At 34.0% G+C, this 25,071-nt stretch overlaps 12 protein-coding genes and 2 non-coding genes across 14 annotated transcripts; 6 read left to right on the plus strand and 8 right to left on the minus strand.

Moving 5' to 3' along the window:
• Nucleotides 1-104: 104 nt before the first annotated feature.
• NAEGRDRAFT_66697 (uncharacterized protein) lies at nucleotides 105-1,553 on the plus strand (the record flags this gene model as incomplete). The annotated part of the gene is made up of 1 exon (XM_002678066.1): nucleotides 105-1,553. The coding sequence occupies one exon, from the start codon at nucleotides 105-107 to the stop codon at nucleotides 1,551-1,553; it is 1,449 nt and encodes a 482-aa protein (XP_002678112.1).
• An 18-nt stretch (nucleotides 1,554-1,571) lies between these two features.
• Nucleotides 1,572-1,644, minus strand: NAEGRDRAFT_t272. The gene has a single exon. It is a non-coding gene; the product is annotated as a tRNA-Ile (tRNA).
• Nucleotides 1,645-2,103: 459 nt separating this feature from the next.
• On the minus strand, nucleotides 2,104-3,141 carry NAEGRDRAFT_66698 (uncharacterized protein; the record flags this gene model as incomplete). The annotated part of the gene is made up of 1 exon (XM_002678181.1): nucleotides 2,104-3,141. One exon carries the CDS (start codon nucleotides 3,139-3,141, stop codon nucleotides 2,104-2,106), a length of 1,038 nt encoding a protein of 345 aa, XP_002678227.1.
• A 580-nt stretch (nucleotides 3,142-3,721) lies between these two features.
• NAEGRDRAFT_t271 lies at nucleotides 3,722-3,794 on the minus strand. Its single transcript has one exon. It is a non-coding gene; the product is annotated as a tRNA-Ala (tRNA).
• Nucleotides 3,795-3,953: 159 nt separating this feature from the next.
• NAEGRDRAFT_66699 (uncharacterized protein) lies at nucleotides 3,954-4,863 on the minus strand (the record flags this gene model as incomplete). The annotated part of the gene is made up of 2 exons (XM_002678182.1): nucleotides 3,954-4,615; nucleotides 4,695-4,863. The coding sequence occupies 2 exons, from the start codon at nucleotides 4,861-4,863 to the stop codon at nucleotides 3,954-3,956; spliced, it is 831 nt and encodes a 276-aa protein (XP_002678228.1).
• Nucleotides 4,864-5,128: 265 nt separating this feature from the next.
• On the minus strand, nucleotides 5,129-6,284 carry NAEGRDRAFT_66700 (uncharacterized protein; the record flags this gene model as incomplete). Its single annotated transcript, XM_002678183.1, has 3 exons — nucleotides 5,129-5,776; nucleotides 5,826-5,887; nucleotides 5,981-6,284. 3 exons carry the CDS (start codon nucleotides 6,282-6,284, stop codon nucleotides 5,129-5,131), a joined length of 1,014 nt encoding a protein of 337 aa, XP_002678229.1.
• A 637-nt stretch (nucleotides 6,285-6,921) lies between these two features.
• Nucleotides 6,922-7,736, plus strand: NAEGRDRAFT_3322 (uncharacterized protein; the record flags this gene model as incomplete). Its single annotated transcript, XM_002678067.1, is given in 2 exon segments — nucleotides 6,922-7,324; nucleotides 7,339-7,736. Coding segments are annotated over 2 exon segments (801 nt in total), but the record flags the coding sequence as incomplete, so codon positions are not given.
• Nucleotides 7,737-7,883: 147 nt separating this feature from the next.
• Nucleotides 7,884-8,894, plus strand: NAEGRDRAFT_66702 (uncharacterized protein; the record flags this gene model as incomplete). The annotated part of the gene is made up of 1 exon (XM_002678068.1): nucleotides 7,884-8,894. One exon carries the CDS (start codon nucleotides 7,884-7,886, stop codon nucleotides 8,892-8,894), a length of 1,011 nt encoding a protein of 336 aa, XP_002678114.1.
• Nucleotides 8,895-8,931: 37 nt separating this feature from the next.
• On the minus strand, nucleotides 8,932-11,949 carry NAEGRDRAFT_48514 (uncharacterized protein; the record flags this gene model as incomplete). Its single annotated transcript, XM_002678184.1, has 1 exon — nucleotides 8,932-11,949. One exon carries the CDS (start codon nucleotides 11,947-11,949, stop codon nucleotides 8,932-8,934), a length of 3,018 nt encoding a protein of 1,005 aa, XP_002678230.1.
• Nucleotides 11,950-12,504: 555 nt separating this feature from the next.
• NAEGRDRAFT_1975 (uncharacterized protein) lies at nucleotides 12,505-13,503 on the minus strand (the record flags this gene model as incomplete). The annotated part of the gene is made up of 1 exon (XM_002678185.1): nucleotides 12,505-13,503. A coding segment is annotated over one exon (999 nt), but the record flags the coding sequence as incomplete, so codon positions are not given.
• A 667-nt stretch (nucleotides 13,504-14,170) lies between these two features.
• Nucleotides 14,171-15,904, plus strand: NAEGRDRAFT_57821 (uncharacterized protein; the record flags this gene model as incomplete). Its single annotated transcript, XM_002678069.1, has 1 exon — nucleotides 14,171-15,904. One exon carries the CDS (start codon nucleotides 14,171-14,173, stop codon nucleotides 15,851-15,853), a length of 1,683 nt encoding a protein of 560 aa, XP_002678115.1. The 3' UTR covers nucleotides 15,854-15,904.
• A 347-nt stretch (nucleotides 15,905-16,251) lies between these two features.
• NAEGRDRAFT_66706 (uncharacterized protein) lies at nucleotides 16,252-17,022 on the plus strand (the record flags this gene model as incomplete). Its single annotated transcript, XM_002678070.1, has 1 exon — nucleotides 16,252-17,022. One exon carries the CDS (start codon nucleotides 16,252-16,254, stop codon nucleotides 17,020-17,022), a length of 771 nt encoding a protein of 256 aa, XP_002678116.1.
• A 69-nt stretch (nucleotides 17,023-17,091) lies between these two features.
• Nucleotides 17,092-18,564, plus strand: NAEGRDRAFT_79468 (uncharacterized protein; the record flags this gene model as incomplete). Its single annotated transcript, XM_002678071.1, has 1 exon — nucleotides 17,092-18,564. The coding sequence occupies one exon, from the start codon at nucleotides 17,092-17,094 to the stop codon at nucleotides 18,562-18,564; it is 1,473 nt and encodes a 490-aa protein (XP_002678117.1).
• A 1,128-nt stretch (nucleotides 18,565-19,692) lies between these two features.
• On the minus strand, nucleotides 19,693-24,614 carry FM163 (uncharacterized protein; the record flags this gene model as incomplete). Its single annotated transcript, XM_002678186.1, has 2 exons — nucleotides 19,693-23,150; nucleotides 23,732-24,614. 2 exons carry the CDS (start codon nucleotides 24,612-24,614, stop codon nucleotides 19,693-19,695), a joined length of 4,341 nt encoding a protein of 1,446 aa, XP_002678232.1.
• Nucleotides 24,615-25,071: the final 457 nt, after the last annotated feature.

The raw sequence follows: 25,071 nt of genomic DNA on the forward strand, positions 1-25,071 counted from the left end.
AAACAAAAAGACTACAGCACCTGTATAATTTCTGATATTTAAAACAGCTGTATTCAGAATCCTTCACATTCTAAATTACAAACTCTTTACAAAAATAAGAAAAAATGTCTTCAAATGAAAGTGTGTTCCTACCAGGAGATATTTGCTTTCATATTTTACAATTTCTACCATGGAAACAAATCATTGCCTGTTCTCTCCTATCAAAACAATGGCGATCCGAAGTAATGAAAAGTAAATTATTTGGTACTGTAAGCGTAAAAGGTTCATTGTTGGTTAATTTATTCCGATCACTATCATTCAAGGTGCAGAATATTCAATCTCTGTGTTTATTATTGGAAAACCAAGAACAATTGATGGAATTTTGTGAGAATTTATCAGAGATGAAAAGTTTGAAAGCATTGAGTTTGGGCAGTGCTGTCTTGGAGTTGCCGTATATTGGTGATGGATTGATTCAATTGTTTAAATGTAAAGAATTGGAGCAGTTGAGTACTTTGAGTTTGAATTTTTTTTTAAAAGGTGAAAAAGTAGGATGTGGTTATGGTGCTGCATTAGAAATTGCCACTTGTCCTTATATTGGAAATCTAGAGAAATTGATAATTTGGGCAAATATTACAAAGGATGGAGTTGCCAAGGTGGCCAGTAATCCACTTTTGTCAAAGTTGAAGGTATTTTCATTTTTCATTGTTGTACAAGAAGAAGAATTGAAAATAATTTATGAAAATATGAAACATTTACAATATATTTCAGTGAGCAATCCAAATCCCAAATGTTTCAAGATTATTACACAAATGAAAGAAATGAAGGAAATAAGAATAAGTAGTGGGAAGATAAATCTGCAAGATATTGACACGGAGAGCATGTCCAAGCTGGAACAAATTAACTTTACCCATACTTCTTTGAAATCTATCAAATTGCTTGGAACAAGCTCACATTTGAAAAACTTGTCCTACATATCTCTAAACCAGGGAATTGACAGAATTAATTTAACTATTGAAGATTTGGATGAGATGTTTTCAGGACATCTTGCACATACTTTGAGGTATTTGAGTTTAGCCCTTAACTTTCCAAGGAACGGTCTTCTCTATATCGCAAAATATTTGAAAAATTTAACTTATTTATCTATAGACTCCTTAGAAATATTGAATGACAAGAGCATAATAGAATTCACCGAAAATTTGGAAAGAGAATCCCTTCTCACTTACTTACAAATATCATCAAACAATATTACGGAATTGTCTATTGAATATCTTAGTAATTGCTCTTATTTTAACAGAATTGAAAGCCTTTCGTTAAAAAGAAGTAAGGTATTCTCATTCAATTCATTAGATATGGTTGCATCTTCACAATTTTCAAATACTATTAGATCATTAGAATATAAACTAGATTTTGATGATGTGAAAATTGAAAATCACATCAATAATTTGAAAAAGAATGGTCAATTGGTAAATCTGATTAAATTTCCAAAGAGTTTTAGAATTCCAAGGAAGGGAAGTAGTTTGAAACGATTGGATAGAGATCAACAAACCTCACTAGTGAAAAAGAAGAAACAATAAGCTGACTTGCAAAATGGTTGCTGACGGACGGGATCGAACCGGCGACCAATGGCTTATTAGACCAACGCTCTACCTACTGAGCTACGCCAGCTTCACATTAACCTTAAATACCTTAATGATATCCTTAAAATTGCAATAAAGAAAATTATCCTACACGTCCTGATCTTCCAAGTCAACCTTGATATTTCACCCTTTACCTTACTGAAAGATAGAATATTCACCAAAATGTCTTAAAATTGAACCATATACATTATTTGAGAAGTATAACATGATGGTAAAGTTGCATAGAGTGGTTATTTTCCAGATTTTCGTAATTATAATATATTATTTATATATTTTTCAAGAGTGAGATTGATATGAGCAAGTTTTACTCTTTTTCTTCTATGTTGTTTTGGCAAGTGTGGAACTACTCAATCAATACTCTTTGTCACTTGTGAGCAAATTATCAATTTTATTAATTTAAAAAAAACAATATTTACACAATCAGTTGTGACTCTATGAACTGAACCAACAGGAACTAAACATCACGTTCGTTTCCTTTCCGAAGATGTTATTCTTGTGTACCAACATTACCACTACTACTGCTACTGCCACCATTGTCACAACCCAAGACAATATTACACCTTGCACCTTCTTCTTGGAACAAATGAGAATATCTATTTTTCAAGTTTTGGAATCTCTTCTTTCTTTTTTTAGCAGTTCTAGGGGTTTCCACATTGGTAAGGATTAGTAAAGCCTTTTCCAAGTCACTAAAGTCACTCTCATTGATAGCAGTTATCTTGGCTATTGCCATTAGACGCTCAATAGCCACTCCAAATTGACTGCATACTTTGAAATCAGTTACTTGTTGATCTGTAAGAGTGTGACTGATCCCTCTGAGGATGAATGATTTAGGATCATCATCATCTGCATCATCTTCATCAGGCCAAATATTTGCAATTCTCTCCTTAACTTTCTTCTTCTGGATGGCTATACGATTTTCCAATTCAGTACATTTCTTTTTGGCAGTCGATTCCAAAGTTTCTAATTCTTCCACTTTTCTCTTCAAATGATTGCATTGTTCATTGAGAGCTTTTTGAAATTCAATTTCTTGCTGGACTAGTTTTTCTTGGAATTCATTCTGTTGCTGGATTAGTTTTTCTTCAAAAAATCTCTTTTGCTGTTCCAACCCGTAATTGCTTACAATACCATTATTAGTAATAATATTACCCATTCCACCAGTAGAATTATGAAGAGAAATAGCACCACTATTATTACTACTATTGCCCAATCCACTTGAGGAACCAATATTACTACTACTACTACTACTACTGCTGTTGTGGATAGATTCGGCCTGATTTGGTACTTGATCATTATTGTTTGCAGAATAATTAATCGGTGTTTGTTGAGTAGTGTGTTGACAACCACTTGAATGATAAGAAGGAGGATGATCATGTTGTTGAGTTTGTTGTTGTTGTTTGAGACGAGATTGCTTTGATTTACGTTTTAACTGTGTAACAAAGTCCAAAACATCGTGTCTTCCTCTCTTCAGTAGGCTTTTCCTCTTAGCCTTTGTTAAGGTTATTGTTCGTGTTGGCGTGAGAGACATGATGAGTGACACAAAGTAAAGGTATTTTTTTTAAAATGTCTAGAAGAAGAAGGCTTCATCTGAAAACAAAACTACTCACAAGGAAGGTATTCTAGCAGATGATTATGAGCCACTTTCAATGAGTTTGTCACTTAAATACATCACTACCAAAGAAGCCTTTGAGATAGAAGCTACAAAATACAAATTGAAAAAGATCCACAATCATCAACAATAAGAGCAAATGGAAGAAATTGGAGGAATTGACACAATGATTGATGTTAATGAAGTACTTTCCTTAGACTTTATTGAGGCACTATAGGACGGTCTTTTGAAAAAGGCTAGAAATTCACATATGGAAGATGACAAACCTCTCTTTAAAGGAGCAAATCACACCTTTACTGATATGACACTTACATTGGCCAAATATTTTGCTGAACTAAAATCAACACCTTATTATTGGCACAAGTCTTTCAAGTCTGCGTTTCAGAATTGGTAGAAATGACTTCAATCATCTTCCCAACAAGTTTTTCATAGTAGTAATAATTGTAATTATTTTTAAAATAGTAGTAATAGTGGTAGAACAACAACAGTCAGTAAAAAATGGAGTCATAGGGAATCGAACCCTAGACCTTCTGCATGCAAAGCAGACGCTCTACCAACTGAGCTATAACCCCTTCTTGATTGTAAACTTAATCACGCATTAACACTATTTCCTCCATTAGTTCGTTTTATTCCTCTATTTTTGATAATTTATATTATAAGATTATCCCCAAAGAACAATGCAATGGAGTTAGAGATGCAATTTCTCCTACTTTACAATAATTTCAATATATTTATTCATCTTCAAATTTAGCATATCCATCATTGACAGAACCAACAGATCCTCTAACATTGGGTGTTGTCTTATTTTTCATTTCATTTAGCTCAGTATCAGATAAATTTGGTGGATTATTCTTCATTACATCTTCAATATCTCCAATTTCAACAGTTGGTACTTCAGCATAGGCTGTATTTCCATGAACTCTTCCATAAATAACAGCTAAAACATTGTGGAAACTATCAGTTTCAACAAGACAAATTAAAATACACATCACAACAATCATTTCTGGAATAATCCAACAAATATACTTGAAGAAAATATTCCAAACAATTTGAGCTGAAGTTCCACTTGACAAATATCTATAACCAACTGAATCCAAAGCCATGACAACACCACGAATAATAAAAGCAAAACTTGAATTCAATCCAAGAACCAATGCAACATTACTTTTCAAATCTCCATTCAGGAAAATTCTCCACTTGTAAATTAATGTTGTCAATGATGAGTATAAAGCACAGGTTCCAAGGAATGACAGTAATTCCCAAGTAACCAAGTAAGTTTGAGCAATTCTTTCGTATTCTTGATTGGAAAGTGTATTGGATTGTCTAGATTTTGTTAAACCTGGAAGGAAGGCTAACTGTAAATATAATAAAAACGAAACAACTCCAAGTCTCACTATTTTAATATTCCATATTCATATAACAAAATAGTTTCGGTTTGTTTCCAATATAATGTTTAAAAGAGAGAAACATACAAGCAATAAAAAGTAAAACATTTCCAATAGTTACTTCATAACTAGAACAAGAAATTCTCTTCTCTTCTATCCACTTCTTTAGTGACGATCCGATGGTGATCAGTGCGAGCACCACATAGACCAACAACATGACAATATATTCATAATTACCTGTTCCAATTCCGTTCATGATGATAATGTTGGTACTATTATACAGGTAGTTAGGATAGAAATCAATGCAATGTATTTGCTGGTATTTTTTTGTAGCTGACTTTGATTGGTGAATCATGAGTTGTTCATCATCTCTCTTAAAGTGACCTATTTAGCCAATCCTGTTGACTGTTGTTTGTTATTCTTCATTACTTTTCTTTACATTTTGGAAGAATGATGGTTAAAATGTTGAGAATAAATTACATGATTTACTTATTTAATATTTCCTAGTTGTGGAAAACTGTTTAGAGGAAAGTCATATCGAAATTGGTGGCATCATCTTCAGCATTTGCATCGTCGTTCATGTTAGTGAAATCGTCCATGGCAATACTTGTTGAGATTGACATTGTGTCACCAACCAAAGACATGTTTGTGGACTTGTCGTGAATGTGAGATTTCTGTGACTTTGCCAGGATGGTATTTTCGTGACGTCCTCTCTTCCATGCAGCATTTCTAGAGAACTTTTTGACACCCTTCACTCGTTTAGAATCACGAGAGAATGAATCATTTGCATCCTCATCAGAATCATCTTCATCTCCACTATTTTCATTTGTTTCTATTTGATTAGGCAATGTTACTGCCTCATCTTCATTCTTTCTCTTTTTAATTGAGGAATCATCACTTGTTGTTTCAGGAGGAGCAGATTTTCCAACATTGGAATATGCTTGATAGGCCAAATCTAAACATTGAGCAAAAACTTTCATCTTTTCAGCCTCATGAATGAAAATTTTGATAGTATTACAATAGGAGAAGGATCTAAAGTGACACCAGTTGAAAACTGCATTAACAATAGCTTCTGCACTTCTTTCAGTTGGGAATCCGAAAAGGTCTGTACACATAGCATCAAAACCAATACTATTAAATTGTTTCTTATTAGATTCCTCAAGACATGTCTATTATTATTACTATTATAAATTACTGATACTACTATTAAACACGTACATTTACAATTTCTTCCATGATTTGACGTTCATTCTTTTTTCCACCTTTCCACATTGGTCCAGCTATTATTTGTTGATCGGAATCAATGATGAAAGTATGTTATCATCAATCGATGAAAATTAATCAATGATGATGATTTTGCACAATTTACATACCAGCAAATATTACATGTTTAACCTTCAAATTTCCACCATCAACAAGAGCAATTTTATCAGCAGAATCCAAAGGACCATTCGATGAAATAAACGACTTGACTTGTTTTTCAATTTCTTCTCCTCCCAAAGCTAAAACTTCAGTTCCCGACAATTCAACACTACTAGACACTTCAGAAAAAACAATAACATCAATATTTTCAGCCTCCACTAAATTTCCATTGATCAATTCAATGGTTTGACCCGTTCCACTCAATGAGACAGAAGCAACAATGGAAGGATCAGACGAAGATGAAGAGTTGGACATTTTTTCTATTTTGCTACAAATTTAGGTTTTTGGTAACGTTCATGATCTCCTGATGATGGTAATTGAAGCGATCAATGAAGCATTGATAGATATTTTTCAACTATTTTCTGGATGTCAGAAGTTATTGTGTGTTCACGATCAATATTTGTAGATTAAATTATAAAAAACAATACTTTATTGTGCCTTTAATTGATGATCATAGTAGAGGCTTTTTTTTCAATTCGCAACGGCAAAATTCTTGTTGGCGCCACATCACAATTACTGTTTACAAAAAATTGCATCGTCATCAACTACGTAGCAAGTCGCATTGGATTGGTTTGATGATGAAAGGTCTCAGGCATGGTGTTTTAAACTTCATCATGATGACCAGAAATAACTTCTCTAAAAAGAAAGGACCTACAACAATAACTCTGAGATCCTACTCTGTAAATATTTGATTATCACAAACATGATAAAGTCAATCTCTCAACCAATAATAACCGATACGAGAAGAAATAAACTCCTATCAGATTTGAATATGATAGAAAGGGATGATATAACGAAAAAGGCTTCTCCGTCAACACTGGAGAAGGAAGAACAAAAAAAGAATGAAAGTAATCAAGTAATTGTTGAAGAAGATGAAGACGATGATGATTGGATTCAATTGAGTTTTGATGGAGCAACCTTTACTACAACAAGATCAACATTAACAATGGATAAAGATTCAATGCTATCTGTCATGTTCCAAAAGAACTCTCCATTCAAAAAGATGACTAGAGATTTTAATCACCCAATGAAACCATACTTTGTAATGATGGACAGAAATCCACAATACTTTGAACCAATTTTAAATTATTTGAGATCTGGTGAGCTAGTAATTAATAATGGTGTAAATATTAGAGGAGTTCATTTGGAATCTAAATTTTGGGGACTTGCTGCCCTCACAGAAGAAATTGAAAAACTATTGGAACTGGAACGATTGAGTGAAATAAGGAAAAATTTACATGATAATCTCGAATGTGAATTGACAAGACAAGATATAATCAAAGCATTAATGAACTGTCCTTCTGGGAAGGGTGGATTGATAAACTCCAAGGATTAAATCTTCCAGGTATAGATTTGAGTGGACTAGACCTGTCAAGTGTAAACTTTTCCAAAACAAATCTCAAGAATGCCAACCTTTCGCGATGCACTCTCGATTTCTCAGAGATGAGAGAAACCATCATTGAGGGTTGTAACTTTTCCAATGCCCACATGTTCAAAATAATTATCAAGAATGCCAATTGTAAAAATGTAAATTTCAGTGGAGCCTCACTTCGAGGAGCTAGTATTACACATTGTGATATGAATGGAGCCAATTTCAACTCATCCGATTTAGAACTTGCAGATCTATCCAACTCCAACCTTAGAAATGCTGATCTCTCAGGCGCATCAATGAAAGGAGTTCAATTGAAAAACTGTGTCACCACAAACGTTACACATACAAGTGCTATGGGAGGTGTCATTACAAAATAAAAATTATCAACAATTCCACTAACTAATATTCTTTTAAATTGTTATCTTGCATTATTGATGATTACAATCAAATTCTAAAAAAACATTCTAAAAAAAACAAAAAAAATGCCTTTACAACTATCAGATGATGACGAAGAACCAACAAGACTTGTAACCTCGAACACTGAACAGCAACGGCCTGGAGCATCAACATCAGTATTGGATAATGAACAGGAATTACTCGAGTTGGGTGATGTATATGTACCAGTCTTGCCGACATCATCCAGTGAAATTGATTCGAGAAATGTCTATTTATCGGAGAAGGGAGGTTTATTTGATTCGGACAGTGATGACGAGTTGGATCTTTTGAGCCATCATCATTATAATAATACTAGCAATGGAAAAAATTCAGTGTTCGGGATTGAAAATAGTAGAATAACTGTTGGCATTGTTGTATTGGGACTTATTTTCCTAATTGGATTTTCTCTATTACTCTCTTATAGAATGATAGAAAAACCAATTGAAAGACAGTCACCGAAATATATTGAATTAAGTTTATTGTGGAGCCCTACTGTTTGTAAAGATTCGAAGGATGAAATTTGTAAAACAATTTCTGAACGAGTCAAAACTGACAAGATTAATTTCATCATCTCATCATTTCAACCAACAACGGTGGCATCAAGTTGTGAAGACCCAAATCAATCTTCATATTTAGGAGAAAAACTTCCTGAAGCCAATTCGAAAGAGTATAAAAAATTAATCGAAGCATATGCTCCACGTTGGCCACCATCTCTATCCACCTCTGGTTGGTCAGCATATGACAAGTATGGAAGATGTCTCTATGTAAATGATATTGCAGTGGAAACACCATCAGAATATTTTGATCAGGCCATTAAATTGTGGACCTATTGGACTAATACTTATTATGTACATTTGGCAAATCAAACAGAGATACCTTACACTGCAGTTTCTTTCAATTCATTTGCTGTTCCTAAATGTAAATCAGTTGAAGATAAGCAGTATTTGCTTGGTATGGACTTTTGCATTTTGGGAGACAATCTTCAACCAGCCACTGAAAGCACATTTTGTGAATTCAAAACAAATTGTGACACAAAGAAAAATTTGTTAATAGCTTAATTATAAATTATTTTTACAAAATTTTATTCAAAATTCCTTAATGTTTGTATTGTTCGATTGGAAGACAAGCACAAATGTTCTTGTCACCATATGAGTCATTAAGACGACTGACAGTTGGGAAGTACTTTCTTTCTCTAGTAGCTTCAGTTGGGAAAGCAGCAACTTCTCTGCTGTATGGACGATCCCATGAATCAGATGTAACAACATCAGCAGTGTGAGGAGCATTCTTAAGAACATTGTTAACCTTATCAGATTTACCTTCTTCAATATCTCTAATTTCCTTTCTGATGGAAATCATAGCTTCAATGAATCTATCCAATTCAGCAATATCTTCACTTTCAGTTGGTTCAACCATCAAAGTATTACCAATTGGGAAAGACATGGTTGGAGCGTGGAAACCATAGTCCATCAATCTCTTAGCAATATCAATAGCTTCAATACCAGTAGTCTTCTTGAATGGATTACAATCAATGATAAATTCGTGAGCAACCAAACCATTACCAGCAGTGTAATAGATTCTGTAATGTTCAGACAATTTCTTAGCCAAATAGTTAGCATTCAACATGGCAACACTAGTAGCAGTTCTCAAACCTTCAGATCCCATCATTCTAATGTACATCCAGACAATTGGCAAGACACTAGCACTACCAAATGGAGAAGCAGAAACAGCACCAACAGAGTTTGGAAGTTCATATTGAGTACCATCGAAAGCTGGGTGAGAAGGAAGGAATGGTGACAAGTGAGCACGAACACAGATTGGACCAATACCTGGACCACCACCACCGTGTGGAATAGCAAAGGTCTTGTGTAAGTTAAGGTGACAAACGTCAGCACCAATCTTACCAGGAGAAGTGAGAGCAACTTGAGCATTCATGTTAGCACCATCCAAGTAAACTTGAGCACCAGCTTCGTGAATCAAGTTACAGATTTCTTGAACTCTTTCTTCATAGACACCATGAGTGGATGGATAAGTAATCATGAGGGAAGCAACCTTATCCTTATGTTGAGAAATCTTGAGCTTCAAATCTTCAACATCAACGTTACCAAGCTTATCACATTCAACAACGACAACCTTCAAACCACACATAACAGCTGAAGCTGGGTTAGTACCGTGAGCAGATGATGGAATCAAACAGATATCTCTGTGACCTTGACCAATGCTTTCCAAATACTTCTTAATAACCAACAAACCAGCATATTCACCTTGTGAACCAGCATTTGGTTGCAATGAACAGTTATCAAAACCAGTAATCTTAGACAACCATTGCTTCAAATCTTCAATCATTCTCAAATATCCTTGAGCTTGGTTGAGTGGAGCAAGAGGGTGAATTGATCCAAATTCTGGCCAAGTGACTGGAGTCATAACAGCAACAGAATTCAACTTCATGGTGCAAGAACCCAATGGGATCATACCGTGACAGAGAGAGTAATCCTTAGCTTCCAATTTCTTAATATATCTGAGCATAGCATGTTCAGTGTGATACTTGTTGAAAGTGGAGTGAGTCAAATATGGTGTAGTACGAGCAAATGATGATGAGCTAATCAAATTTTCTGGAGCAACATCATTGGCAGTGACAGTCTTTGAACCATTGAAAGAAGCAAAGATAGCCAAAATTTCATTCAAGTGGTTAATATTAATGCTTTCATCAGTTGAGAGAGAAATGGTTTGAGCATCAACCTTTCTAAAGTTATATCCCTTTTCAGCGGCAAAACTCAAGAACTTTTCAGTATTTGAAACAGAGACGGTGAAAGTATCAAAGAAAAGTCCAGATGAAACAGTATAACCCATAGACTTGATACCCTTATTCAAAATGACAGCCATTTCGTGAACTCTGTTAGCAATATTCTTCAAACCAGTTGGACCATGATAAACAGCATACATAGAGGCCATATTAGCCAAGAGAGCTTGAGCAGTACAAATGTTACTGGTGGCCTTATCACGTCTAATGTGTTGTTCTCTAGTTTGGAGAGCCATACGAAGAGCAGTCTTACCTTGAGCATCCTTAGAGATACCAATAATTCTACCTGGAATAATTCTCTTATAATCATCCTTAACAGACAAGAAACCAGCACTTGGACCACCATAACCGAGTGGAACACCAAATCTTTGAGCACTACCAATGCACAAATCAGCACCGAATTCACCAGGTGACTTTAAAACAGTGAGAGCCAATAAATCAGTAGCAAAAACAGTTAAAGCACCAGTATCATGAACCTTTTTAACAACACTTTCATAATCAACAACAGCACCAGTAGTATTTGGATATTGAATCAAAGCACCACAGACACGATTAACAGCAAAATCAAAAGTGAGAGCATCACCAACAACAACACTGATATTCAATGGAGCAGCACGAGCACGAATAACAGCCAAAGTTTGTGGATGCACATCGGAAGCAACAAAGAATGCATTAACTTCCTTCTTATGAGCATTATAACAAACAGCCATAGCTTCAGCAGCTGCAGTAGCTTCATCCAAAAGTGAAGCATTAGCGATTGGAAGACCAGTCAAATCAGAAATCATTGTTTGATAATTCAAGAGTGATTCAAGTCTACCTTGAGAGATTTCAGCTTGATATGGAGTATATGGAGTGTACCAGCCTGGATTTTGGAAAATGTTACGAAGAATAACATTAGGAATCTTGTTATCATAATAACCTTGACCAATCAATGATTTTTTGACTTGGTTGAGTTTAGCATGATTATATAATTCAGCCAAGATATCAGACTCTCCATTCAAAACAGTCTTCTTTCCATCTTGATCAAAAGATAAAACCATACGTTCTCCTTCTCCATATAAAATTGACTTTGGAATAATAGTCTTGACCATTTCTTCAAGTGATTTAAAACCTAATTCCTTCAACATGAGATGAACATTTTCATTCTCTGGTTGATAATTGTGTCTATTAGTATAAGTATCGAGTGAAGCCAAATGCGATGAACAAGCACTAACACAAGTACTGAACAACTTAGATGATGAAAGAGAAATATTCTTCTTTAAAACGGAAGCAACACGCTTGTTAGATTGAATCAATTTAGTACTTCTTCCAATCATGATGATGATGTTATTATTCTTCAAACTCTGATGTAGATTTTGGCGCGTCGTTTAAATCAAGAGGAAGGAAAGAAGCCTTTTGAAAATTTTTTAAACGGTTGTGTGTGAAATAAGAGTGGAGGAGAACAAGTTGTTCTTGAAGGTTGCCTTTTTGCAACTCGAAGCTGTTTGTGTGGCGTCCGCTTTTGTGTTCCTACTTGGTAATTTTGGTGGAATTCATTTCATTGGAGTTTGAGCTTACAATAATGATGACGATGTCTTGCTGGGCTTGATTACAACTGTGGTAATTGAGTATCAAGTAATGATGAGCTTTTTGAATTTTGAGTTGAAAGGATAGTTCAACTGTTAGTGATTGAAATAAAAAATGACAAAATTAGAAACTTTGAAAAGTCCAAATTTGTTGAACAACTCGTAATTTGGATATTGGTTCCCTCTTGTAAAATAAAAAAATCATTTTAAAATCATTTTGTTTTAATTGTCTCCACTAGTGCTTCCAAACTTGGAGGTAATAACTTGACGTAATTCCTTTCGTTTTTCAGTCACATAAGTACTCTTGAAAATACCCTTTCGTTTACAAACTAAAAGAGTAATGACAAATAAGAAGAGTGTGGAAAGAGCAATTAATCCTGATGTATAATAGAAGGCATATGGATGGTCTTCAAAGTGAGACAACAGATTCATGCCAAATACACCAGCCATCAATGTACCAAATGTAAGTGAAAATGCTGCAATAGCTAATTGTAATTCCATTTGCATCATTTTGTTTCTAATACTGTCCAAGCAAACTTCAAGAAATTCTTGAGTGTCGTCTAAATCTTCTCTCATATCATCAATTGAGTTGATTACATTTTCCACTCTGTTTTGATATGTTTCAAGTAACATTTCAATTTCCTCATGTTTGTCGATATCTCTAGGTTTTCCATTGGCCACTTTTTCAGATAAATACATGGTTGCCATGTCATCGTCTTGTTGTAAAATATTTTCAATAGTCTCATGAAGTTCATTCACAAAAGTTTTGAATCGGGTGAGTTTTTGTTTGGTTTGCAAAATTTGATACAGAACTTCTTCACTTGTATAGTCAGGTGCAGCAAGAATATCGTTAACTCGTTCTTGGATTTCATTTCTCTCCTTTTCTATGGTAGCACAAACCTTGTGGAGAATACATTCAAGAATTCTAAACTCGAATGGAAGTGCATACGATTGTTCAAAGAACCCGTAAGGTGTATCGTCAAAACTGTACTTGTTCACTTCCTTAGATTTAGCATAGTAAATTAAAAATTGTTGAATAAATTTGATAAAGGTAGGGTCAAGATTGTTTGTGTAATCACTCTTCAGCAAATAAAGCTTCTCATGTGTAATGATAGCACTTATGTTGCTAATGGAGACAATAATACATTGAGATCTTGGCAAGATTGATGGATAGTTCATGTTGCTTACTAAAATTCTAATGTCTCTACCTTGTAGCCCATAATTTGTGTATAAATCACTCCTCTTAATTTGTGACATTCTAATATTTCCCTGATCATCAAACTCCACTACATTCCATTTGTGAGAAATACTTGTAGAATTAAGAGATATTGGTGTTGTATTAGAAAAATCCATTTCCGAATTATCGACCGTACTTGATGAATCATTAAAATTGGCAGATCTTTTTCCATTCCTTGAGTGATATCCTCTCTGTTGTTGTGCCTTATTAGATTGCTCATCCATTATCATGGATTTTGCTATCCTTGATGCGGAATCAAATATAAACCTTCTCTGCTGCTGAGAGGATGACAATAACCTATTCATCATTTGCAAGCCACCTCCAGAATTACAAACACTCTTATTTGATTTAATGTTGGTAGCTTCTTGATGATTTTGTTGTTGTTTTAATAAACCAATCATCATTGTTTGAAATGACGCCGTATTATTAAACGACGAAGAAAAACAGTGTCGTTGTGTGCTCAATGCCAAGCGCTTCATTTTTTTATTTGATTTTATTTTGTGAGTTATAGAATTTAAACCTCCGATAATTACCTGTGTTACAATTTCGATAATACCCAATCAAAACAGGACGGTTGACAAGAATTGGGAATATTGTCTTTTTTATATTTGAAGATTGGGTTGGTACAATTGACTGAATGAGATTTTGAATTATTAGATTTTGAATGTCTTTTGATATAAGTTTTGTAATCTTCCAACAAGAATATGAGATAATATTAAAGAAGATTCTGAAAAAATGGCACAACATCTTCCTCCAGAATTGCTGCAGCTCATCATTTCATTCATTCCACCATCAGAATATTTAAAAAATAATGTCATCACTGTTTGTTCCGATTGGTTTGAATTGGGAGAGTATGAAATGTTTTGGTTGGCTACTCTAAAATCACTACTTCAGGAGGAGATCTTCTTTACAGAGAATGAAGAATGTGAATTTGTGGGAGTGGTTCATTATACATTCCTCGATTCATTGTTTAATTTTAAAATGGAAAGAGAGTCCTATGCTCAACAATTAAAACGATTGGAGCAAATTTTAATTTTTGATCGTAAACCTTTTCAACTTAGGAGAGAAACTAATAGTGATATTTTTGGAAAAACTTATTGGAAAAGGTCGCGCCAATTTGTTACAGAGAGAAGGAGGAGACGTATTATGCTGGAGGTTTTAAGAAGAGTTATTCAAATGGGATTTTCAGCCAATATTTCAGAATGGATTGATATTGTAAAATTTATCAAAAGTCATAAGGATTTAAAATCAATAGCTAGGTACAATTACGCACATGTAAATTTGGCAAATTTATTCTTATTTCATTATGCATATGATTATTTCAAAGTTGTAGATCAAAAATGGAGAGATTTTGCATATTATATGCTAGATTTCTTTTTCAATGAATGTGAAACACCAATATTAGACTGTATAGAGCGAATTTTTAAAATGAAACTTATAAGAGTTTTTAATGATAAATCTCTAGGGCTCTTTGAAAAATTCAAAAAGGAGCTCGTAGCATGTGGGAAGAAAGGTGTTCCAGATTATTTTATTGTAACACTTTTAAATTCTGCAGACATGACAAAGGCAGAAGACATTGAAATTGTAACCAAATTTGTAACTTTAATAAGAGATAGAAAGCAATCAAAATTTACTGAAACCATAGCAGCTCGTGACGTCAATTCTCTATTCTTATATGTACGAGGAAATTGGGAATGTATTGAATTTTACTTGAAAGTATTGGAAGTCCAAAAGTACCAACAATTTTCTCCTAAAATATTTATTGATAATATTATTAGAAATAGTGACCCAGAGTCATGTAATATTATTGGGATTTTAAGGAGAATTCATAACGAATATGGATTGGAAATGAATTACCTTTCAAAGTTTTTGGTTCAAGAGAAAACAAATGACCTACTCTTATTTTTTGTTGATGAGTGTGGAGCTAATGTTAATCAACTAATAGGTGAGAGTGATAACAGTTTTTTAATTAGTGAGTGCATCCATGCCACAGGGTTGAGACGATCTCAAACAGAACTGATTTTAACATTAATGGAGAGGGGAGCAACCATACCAAATCATGAATTTTTTTCAACAATATTTAACAACTATTTCGATAGAGAGGAGCTTTATTTACCTACATTGAAAAAGCTTGTTGAGAAATATGGTCCACGATTTGACTCTCTTGACTTTTTCTCTTATCATGTAAAATATATAGATGATGGCTTTCTCTTTTCTCCAAAAAGTTTAGTTTCAGTATTTCAATATTTCGTCGAATATTTAGGCAGCAAACAATTAGCAACCAGAGATCTCAAGGAGAATATTCAAGACTATTGCAGTCGAATATCTAATAATTGGTTTGACATTAATCTAGAGGAAGTTGAAGAATTGAAGAAAAAAGTTAAGGAATTATTTGGATTTACAATAACTACTAAGTGAATTTTGAGAAAAATTCCTTAATTCTAAGACAATTAATTTCTAACTTGATGCATATTGAAGTTCATTTTCAATGAGTAATTACTGAAGAGAGAAAATAACACCTTATTTACGAACTGTGGATATCGATTCAATCAAAATAATTAATGATTGCCTTCTCTTTGTAATCTACAAAAACATCTTAACACCCAGAATATTCAACATCCACCTTTTTTTGATCCAATTTCTCCTTTTAGACTTATTTTTGTGGTCGTTTCAAAAATATTCCCCTTTTGCATGCGCGCAAATGGTTCATCTTGTTCAACAAGTATGAGTAAGGTCATCTCGATATGCTGAGTAACAAAGCCTATTTAACCAAGGCTAACAAATTACCAAGTTGAAAAAAACAACACTAATACACAATGGAAGTTATCGAAGAAAAGAGATTATTCACTGATTTACCTTATAGATTTGCCTATGTTGCCAAGTTTGTTGGTTTCGGTGAAGAAGATGTCAAGTATATTCATGAATCAGCTGCTGTTTTGGCTCCACTCGTGCCAACAGTTGTTGATTTGGTTTATAAAAAGTTGTTCAGTTTTGATGTGACAAAGAAGACCTTTATGGTTCGTAATGATAAATTTCAAGGAAAGATGGAAGATACTTTGGATGAATTGTCTGATACTTCTAGTGAACAAATTAAATTCAGAAAGGATATGTTGAGCAAGTATTTGGTTAAATTGGTTACTGCTGATTACTCTGATCCTGCTCTTGTTAAATATTTGGATTGGGTTGGTAAAATCCACACAACTAAGGCTGGTAACAAGGATATTGTTATCGATTATATTCACATTAATGCTTTGTTTGGTTATGTTTCCGATGTCTTGTTGGGTACTATTGCTATGTGTCCACAATTGAATGAAGAACAAAGAGCCAAGACTGTCCAAGCTTTTAACAAGTTATTGTGGATTCAAAATGATTTATTTGCTAAATATTATGTTGATGATGATTCTAGACATGGAATTACTCAACCTGAATCTACTGAATCTGCTCCATCATCTGGTGGTTGTTGTTTTGGATTCAAGTCAGCTAAGCCACAAACTTGTCAAAAGACTTGTCCATTGAAACCTCTTGCTTGTATTTCTATTGTTGCTGCTGCTTCATTCTTCCTTGGTAAATACCTTGCCAATAAGTAAATTATCATTGAATTGATAACCCTAGTTTTTAATTCCGATAGAGCAATTCTTTTCACATCTTTCAAAAAAATGATTCGAAACCATCATCAATCCTTTCACTCACAAGTTTATCAATTGCTATCCTGTTGCCATTTAATGTTTGGTCATTTATTGATACTCTTTGTCTTGTCGATAGTTTCTGCTAAATCCATTACACCATTCCTTCTCTACGTGTCAATGATCATCACAAGTGACATTCTCATTTCACAATTAATTCCTCTCCTTGACAATTCATCATACCGAAAGATTATTCTAATGACATGTTTAATTATTTATAATATTGGTGGAGTACTTTCTAATTATTATTGTTATTCGGAAATGGTTCGAGTTGTTAAACATGATTTGGCATATTCAGAATCTGCAATTAATGATACTGATTGGGATGTTCACGATTCTGTCAAGACTTTACGATATTATTCATTTGTTTGTTTGATTGGTTTTATTCAGGGATTTGGAAAGGTTATTAATCAAACCATTTTACAACAAGCATATGGAAAGAAAATTAGTTTTATTGAAATGATTGCTTTTTGGATGAGTGGTTTGCTAGTTTTAAATGTTAGCAAATTTCAATATGTTTCAGATTTTATGGCAATGTTTCAGTTGGGAGTTTTTTGGGTTGTTTTGGGAATTATTGATTCAATAGTTGGAGTTTTACTCATTTGTAAAATTGAATTCAATAATGAAAGTGTGAAAACATATGAGCAAACTGAGGAGGAGGATGAACCACTGAATCTTGAGGAGGAAGACGAAGGATTGGAATTGACTGTATTTTACAAACTCTTCATGTTTGGATCGAGTTCTAAATATCCAAGTTTTATCTACTCAATTTCTCACACTCTAAGTAATTGGGCTAATTTGTGTTTCAGTGCAAGAATTCATGAAAATTCCAATCTGATACTGTATTACTTACTAATTATGAATTTTAATCCATTATTAATTGCATTCTATATCATTCTGAAAGGACTCTTCTTGATGAATATTAATAAGAGTGATAATATGTGGTTTGTGAAATTTATTTCCTCTTCTAGAGTTGAAATTAAGCCTACCATTGGTTCAATATCTTTCCATTTCATCACTTTACTAATTTATCTTGCAATTTTATTCATGAATTCACTGCCTTTCAATTATATAGGATATCAACAGGTAGTTAGGAGCGTGAGAGATCAATTTGTGTTCGGAATTACAATTTTCATTCCAACAATCCTATCTCTATTGGAAAGTATTTTAATTTCAGATCCAAGCAAGCTATCAATAACCCATGGAATTTCAGTGGAGAACTATTTTGAAAGTAAGGAAATACCAATCGCCACTACCATTAACAAATATCTGGGAATTGCAGTTCAAATATTAATAATTTCCATAATTTCTACATATTTCAAAAGAAGTGGACTTGTTGCCTTCAAGTTCTTTAGTGATCTCTCGGTGGTGATGCAAATTTTGGGAACCTGTTGTCTTTTACTTAGCTTTTTGCTTTACAGAAAACCAAAGGTTAAATCTGATTAATTGTTATTTATTGTATTCGTTCCAAATATGGATTTTGTAAAATATGCAATATTTACATTTAATAATCTTTGAATATCATCATATTTTAATAACTACATTTCTGTTTTACAAACACCAAAAGTACTACTCAACCAAAAGAGGCCCATTTTGGGAATTAACCCAAAAAGTTACATGGCAATATATTTAAAACAACCACAAAGGAAAACCAGCACCAGAATCTTTATCAAAAAATGTATCCTAACTATCAAACACCCACACTTTCGTCTACCACCTCTTCAAGTGTTCATCCAGGAGATGCAGTAAATCCACTCAGTTCACCATTCAGTCCAATTGGAACATATCCAATGAGTCGTTCAAATTCTGCACCTTTGGATAAAGCACACAGTTTGATGGGTTGTTGGAATAATAATATTTTGTAAGTTTGTAGAGTTGTAAAGATCTATTGATCGGGATGGATTTTTGTAATGATCAATAGTTATCCGTGTACTTTAAAAGTTTTTGATAACTCTGTTGTGCTTGATAAGATTAGAGTAATTAATAATGTAGATGTTGATGAATGGAAAGAGATGGTTTCATTATTATTGTCACACAATCATTCAAATTGGAATATAATAGAAAGAACAGAGAACAAAATGATTCTTTCAAAACAAATTGAAGGAGTCATGTTTGAAATTGTAATTAATCAAACAAGTTTTACAATGGCAGAATTGAGATATGAGAAAAATGGATTGAAAATATTTATTGATTACATGTTAATTTATAAATTTGGTTAATATAATTAATATCAAATCTTAGTTCCTGAACAAGTGAACAAGTCGGGGAGAAGACATTTGACTTCTCGCCACATGACGGTCATTAGATTTATTAATTTCAATGCTTAATGATGTCTAGATGATTTTGAAAACAGATTTAAAACGTGTTGCCTCTCGAATGAATTCTGTCAAAGTCTCAATAAATATATTGAAAGGATGACAAATCTCACTTCACTAATATCTTGAACAGTCTCATAAAAGGTAAAACTCAGTCTAATGTGGATAAGAGAAAACCATTGACAAATTCAACAGTTACAATCCATTTTTCTCATATCTCACAACATTACGTAATTTATAAATTTTGTTAATTTTTATTTTAAATCTTAGTTCCTGAACAAGTTGGGGAGAAGACATTGACTTCTCTCCACATGACGGACTCAGCCAAACTGATTATTGAGCCACCATCTTCTAACAAGACAGGAGGTTGAGCTTCTTTCTTTGAAATGACACTTATTGCCCTCTTTCCATCAATTGAACGAACAGGTAAATTGGATCCTGATGGTATTACTAAATTTGATGGAGTCCATTCATGAACTAAAGTTTTTTGTTCTAATCTCTTCTTGAATGAAATGAGTGGCTTGCTGTATTGTTCTTCCAGTACTTCATTGGTATCGCTAAGAGCTTGAGAAAGTATACTAATAGCCTCATCAATTTCACCCGAATAAGCCATACTAAGGCAATAAATATATTCAGCAAACTGTCTTGGTGCAAAGAATTCTTTTGGAATATTCTTGAGACAATCCTTAGCATTGAGTGCTAACTTAGGAGCAATAACAAAATATTCTTTCCATAAAGCAAGTTGAGCACCAATCAAATTAGAGTAGAATAGAATCTTATTCCTCATAATGGTTTCCAATTTGTATGCATCAATACATTGAACAGCATTATGTATACTGCTAATGAGTGGCCAGTTCCAATCTTGCTCAGCAAATAATTCTTCATAATTTACCACAGCAACTAAGGCAGCATTAATATTATCGTAGGCAAATGAATAAAATCTGATGCATTCGGCTGGATTTTCATGTTCCAAAGCAGGTGCCTGGGCAGCATAGAATGAAGGAGTTTGGAAACCTCCTTTAATGAACAAATTATCTCTCTGAGGATGAGTTGGTGGAAGCTTACACATCATCTTGGAGGCTTCTTCTCTGTTTTTAACTTGTGCAAGTGTTTCGCAGGCAATATCCCATTCTCCATTCATAGTACAAACATTTGCGAACGCCAAAAGTATGCTATCGTCTGTGTTTCTTATGAGAAGAGCTTTGGCCAAAGAATAAGCTAAATGTCCCTCACATCCTTTAACTAGGTAATGGAAGCATTTATCAACATCCTTGATTGAAAGGAATGCAGAAGCTGCCAGAATAGGTTTCGATTCTCTCATAAAGTTCTTAGCTTGCAACTCAGCAATTCTTCTCATTTCAATAGTTACAGGTGCATTCTCGGAGCTTTCTTCTTGGTTGGCCGTCTTGGTTTGTTCGGCGATAGGTTTAGGATAACCTGATTCTGCACTTCTTCTTGCAACAATGGAAGCTTCAGTCAATTGATTCTTTCTAATGAAATAATTCAGCAGCTTATCAGTTTCAGATGTTGCAATGTAGTATGGAATAACATCTTCGCTTTCATTCTCAGCTAGTTGTTTAGTATACTTGGCTGTCAGATCTTTCCAATAATCAATTGAAACAGATGGAGCAACTGAAAGAGCTTTTTCCCATTCTCCAACCTCACACATGATTTCGCAATAATTTCTTACCTTACCAATTTTAAGGTAAAGTTTTGCAGCTTCCTTTAATTGCTCGGCCACTCTTTGTGCAGCTCCTGTACCCTTATTCTTATATCTAGCGGATTCCATTTCCTTGGCCTTATTATATACAGTTTCAGTAATAGCATTACAGAACAAAACATCAGACTTGAGAGATGATTTGTACTTTTTACCTTGGAAGAAACTGTTAGCAAGTTCCCACAAGTTTCTGCTAGTACTTGGGAAGTTGAAATATTCGGAGAGAATGGTGTGCTTTTCAACATCTGTCTTTGCTTCAGCCAACTTGGTGCTAACGAGTTTAGCTCCCGGCCCAGATAATCCATCTCCCTGAGAATCAGAATCAAAAGGACTCTTTGGAGTGGTAAGCAGAGGTGCAAGTGATTGGATATTAATTGCCTTAACATAGAATTTTGTTGAAATATTATCAAGGCTCCAGAATCTAATTGTGGTATCTCTTGAAGTTGATCCAAAGGTGAATGGTCTTTCAGGATGAGATGATAAACCATAGACGTCAGCATGGTGATCGTTAGAGACAGCAATTTGGCATTCCTTCTTTGTATCCCAAACTCTGATTGTACCATCCCAAGAACCACTGAGTAAAATGTTAGAAACCTCATAGTTCCAAGCTAAAGCTCTCACATAGTGAGTATGCCCTTTCAACACTTTGGAATTACCAGTATCACTGTCCCATATTCTAATAGTCTTATCATTTGATCCTGAAGCTAACACATTAGGAATAGTTGGATGCCATGTTACGTTGAAAACTTCAGCAGTGTGACCTTTGAGAATTGAAATTGGAGCATCATTTGGATTATTAATGTTGAAAACTCTTACAATATGATCATGGCAACCTGTAGCAATAATATTCTTGTTGGTTGGATGCCATTGAACACCAAAGACTGGTGCTGGGTGCTTGAACTTTTTAATTACCTTTCCTTCCTCGTTGAATACAATACAGAATGTATCCTTAGAGGTAGTTGCCAGAAGAGAGTGGTCAATTGGATTCCATGCAACTCTATAAATACAGTCTTTGTGAATTTCTTGTTGAAGTTTTGGAATTCTCTTTTGGGCGTCCCAAATGATGACCATACCAGTGTTGAAAGCTCCGGCAATTTCTCTCTTAGTTGGATGCCAAGCAAGGCCATAGATAACACCAGTTTCGTGAGTAAGATTTTCTACAACCTTCATTCTGTGAGTATCCCAAAGTCTGATACTGTGATCAAAACCTGAAGTGGCGAAAATATCTGGATTGGCAGGACAATACTCACAATCGAAAATGGTTTCTGTATGAGAACCGGGTGTCAAAAAGTCGAATTGCTTCTTTGAAATATCAAATAATCCTACGGCTCCATCCTTGAAAGCACAAGCTAACTTTTGACATCCTGGAAGTAAAAACATATCCTGGAATCCACTATTTTTTCTAACTCTTTGCACTTTGAGAGGAGCTGTTTGAGAAACGTTCCAGTATCTAATAACACCTGCTCTTACATCAGAAGTTATGAAATTACCAGGTTCATTCTTTATCCATGCAATCGAAGATATACCAGCTCCGGATTTTTCAAATACCTTAACTTTCATATTTTCTTCTTTGGCATCAGTATCGAAAAGTACAGTCTGGCCGTTTTCGTAGCTACAAATGAGATAATTATTAGAAAGAGAATCCCATTGGAAATCTACAATCTTGTAATCTGAAAATTTGTGTCTGCAAATTGGCTTTTTCTTCTTAATATCCACTAAAAACAATTCAGCTCCACAAGCAGCAAATAAAACAGTAGGATTTCTAGTATTAAACCCTATTGATCTTAGATCATCTCCCGAAAGATTGATTGTATAATTTGAATCGTCATTAAAGTCAATTACTTTGATTGCACCTTTTTTACCTCCAACAACTAATTGATATGAATCCGTACAACTCCAATCGATACAATAAGGCTTGAATTGTGAAGATTTTAAATCCACTACTTTGATTGTTTTTCCATCGGTAATATCCCAAACTCTGATTGTTTGATCTAAACTGGCTGTGGCAATTAAATAGGGCGAGTGAGGCGAGACGGCCACACCAGTTATTGCCATACCATGACCAGTAAGAATTCTTTCCAAACGGAAATCACTCAAATTGTAAACATAAACAGCAATGGTAGAACAATAAATAAGTCTTCCTTGAGTTACAGTTATTATTCTCTTGTACCAAAGTTGAGCTCCGGAAGGAATTAATCCCTACATTAATTGTAACAATGATGAAATATATAAATTAATACAACAACAACAATAACATTAATAAAAAACAAATCCTCAACAAAATACATACAATTTGTTTCATTTTTTTAAGGTTAAAAAGCATGGTGATTGATGTTCTCTGAGAGTTATGTGGATTGGCGCCAAATTTGACCTCTCAATACGAGTTCGTAAACTGTAGCAGGAGTTGAGTTGCACAACACTTGATAGAGATTAAATATCAGAGATTGCACCACCACAAATATATTGAGGCTATTTGAGGATGAAGATCAGTCCTATGGATTAATGAGGAAGTTTTCACATAGGACTGGTGATGTTTCACTTTAACTGAGTTGGTGCTCATTCTAGAACTCTCTATACTCACAACAGTTATCGAATGAGACGACCGCAACATCATCATCTTGATTTTTGAGGAGACATGTCTCTTTTTCTCTATCTTTTGATACTAAACTGCCCACAAATCCCTTATGTTCTCCCTTCACAACCATGCATTGAAGTCCTTTTTGCTTTGGAATAATGGTTTCAAGGGAATCCTCTCCAATATGTTCCAATATTTCTCCAGTATCCATTTTGATTGTGCATTCATAACTAGTTGGAATATCCATTACAAGACCTTTTTGTAAATAATGTTTTCCATTACTGATATATCTCACATAGAGGTTTGGTAATAACCAAGTGATGGCCTTCTTTTTCTTTGGTGCTACTGAGCTTGAAGATGCTGATTCATTAGTTTTTGGTCGTTGTTGTTCAGATTTGTTTTGAATACTTGTGGTTGCTGTCTTTTTACTGTCAGCTTGTTTTTCCTTTTCCAATTGGTCTTTCAATTTCTTATTCCTTGGATCCAATTCAATTTGATGCTGAAGACTACTTCCCAATCCAGCCAAATGAGGTCTAGGTTTTGGCTCTACAGGTTCAACGATTTGTTTCGATCTTCCAAATGGTTGACCATCCTTCCAACCCATTCCTCTCAACATTGCAGCACCAAATCCTTCAACTGGCTTGGACGGAATAAACTCCTCATCCTTAGTATAATGATGATGATGATTTTCCAATTTTGCTTGTTTTATATTCAAATGATTTCCCTTGCACGGAATTACTTGATCAATTTTTCTCTTATTAGATTCTTCCTCTTTTCTTTCGGATTTTTCTTCTTCGGGATTTAAAAATTGAAGTGAAGATGATGCTGATTTGATATTTTTTGATTGTTTTGAAAGTTGAATTAAAAGTCTCTTGTCCTCACTCATCATGTTTAAATATTTTTTTTATTATATTTATTAAATATTTAATCAACTATTAAAAACCAGTTTACCAAATACTTAATAATTAAATTATTTAATTTAATATATTAACAGTAAATACTATTTAATATTTAATAAAGTCAATCAATATATCAAAAAAATGTCTGCACTTGATAGACCAATCTTTATCGATGATAGAACAGAGGAAGAAAAAGTAGAATTGCAAGCTGCTCAAGCAGCCTACTTTAGATGTTTTTCATATGTGGATAATATGATGAGTAGACTATTTCCGAGTGCAAAAGTAACTGAACAACATGAAGATTATGCACAAAAGATAACATTGGCTTGTACTTTGGAGGCTTTATATGAAGATTCTCATGTGGGGTTCAAGTCAGCATGTGTGGATTCAATTAAAAGAGCAAAGGACGTAAATGAATATGCTAATTCGGACTTGTTAATTGATAAT

This window comes from Naegleria gruberi (assembly GCF_000004985.1).
Source record: "Naegleria gruberi genomic scaffold NAEGRscaffold_19, whole genome shotgun sequence".
In the NCBI taxonomy this organism is placed as follows: domain Eukaryota; phylum Heterolobosea; class Eutetramitea; order Acrasida; family Naegleriidae; genus Naegleria; species Naegleria gruberi.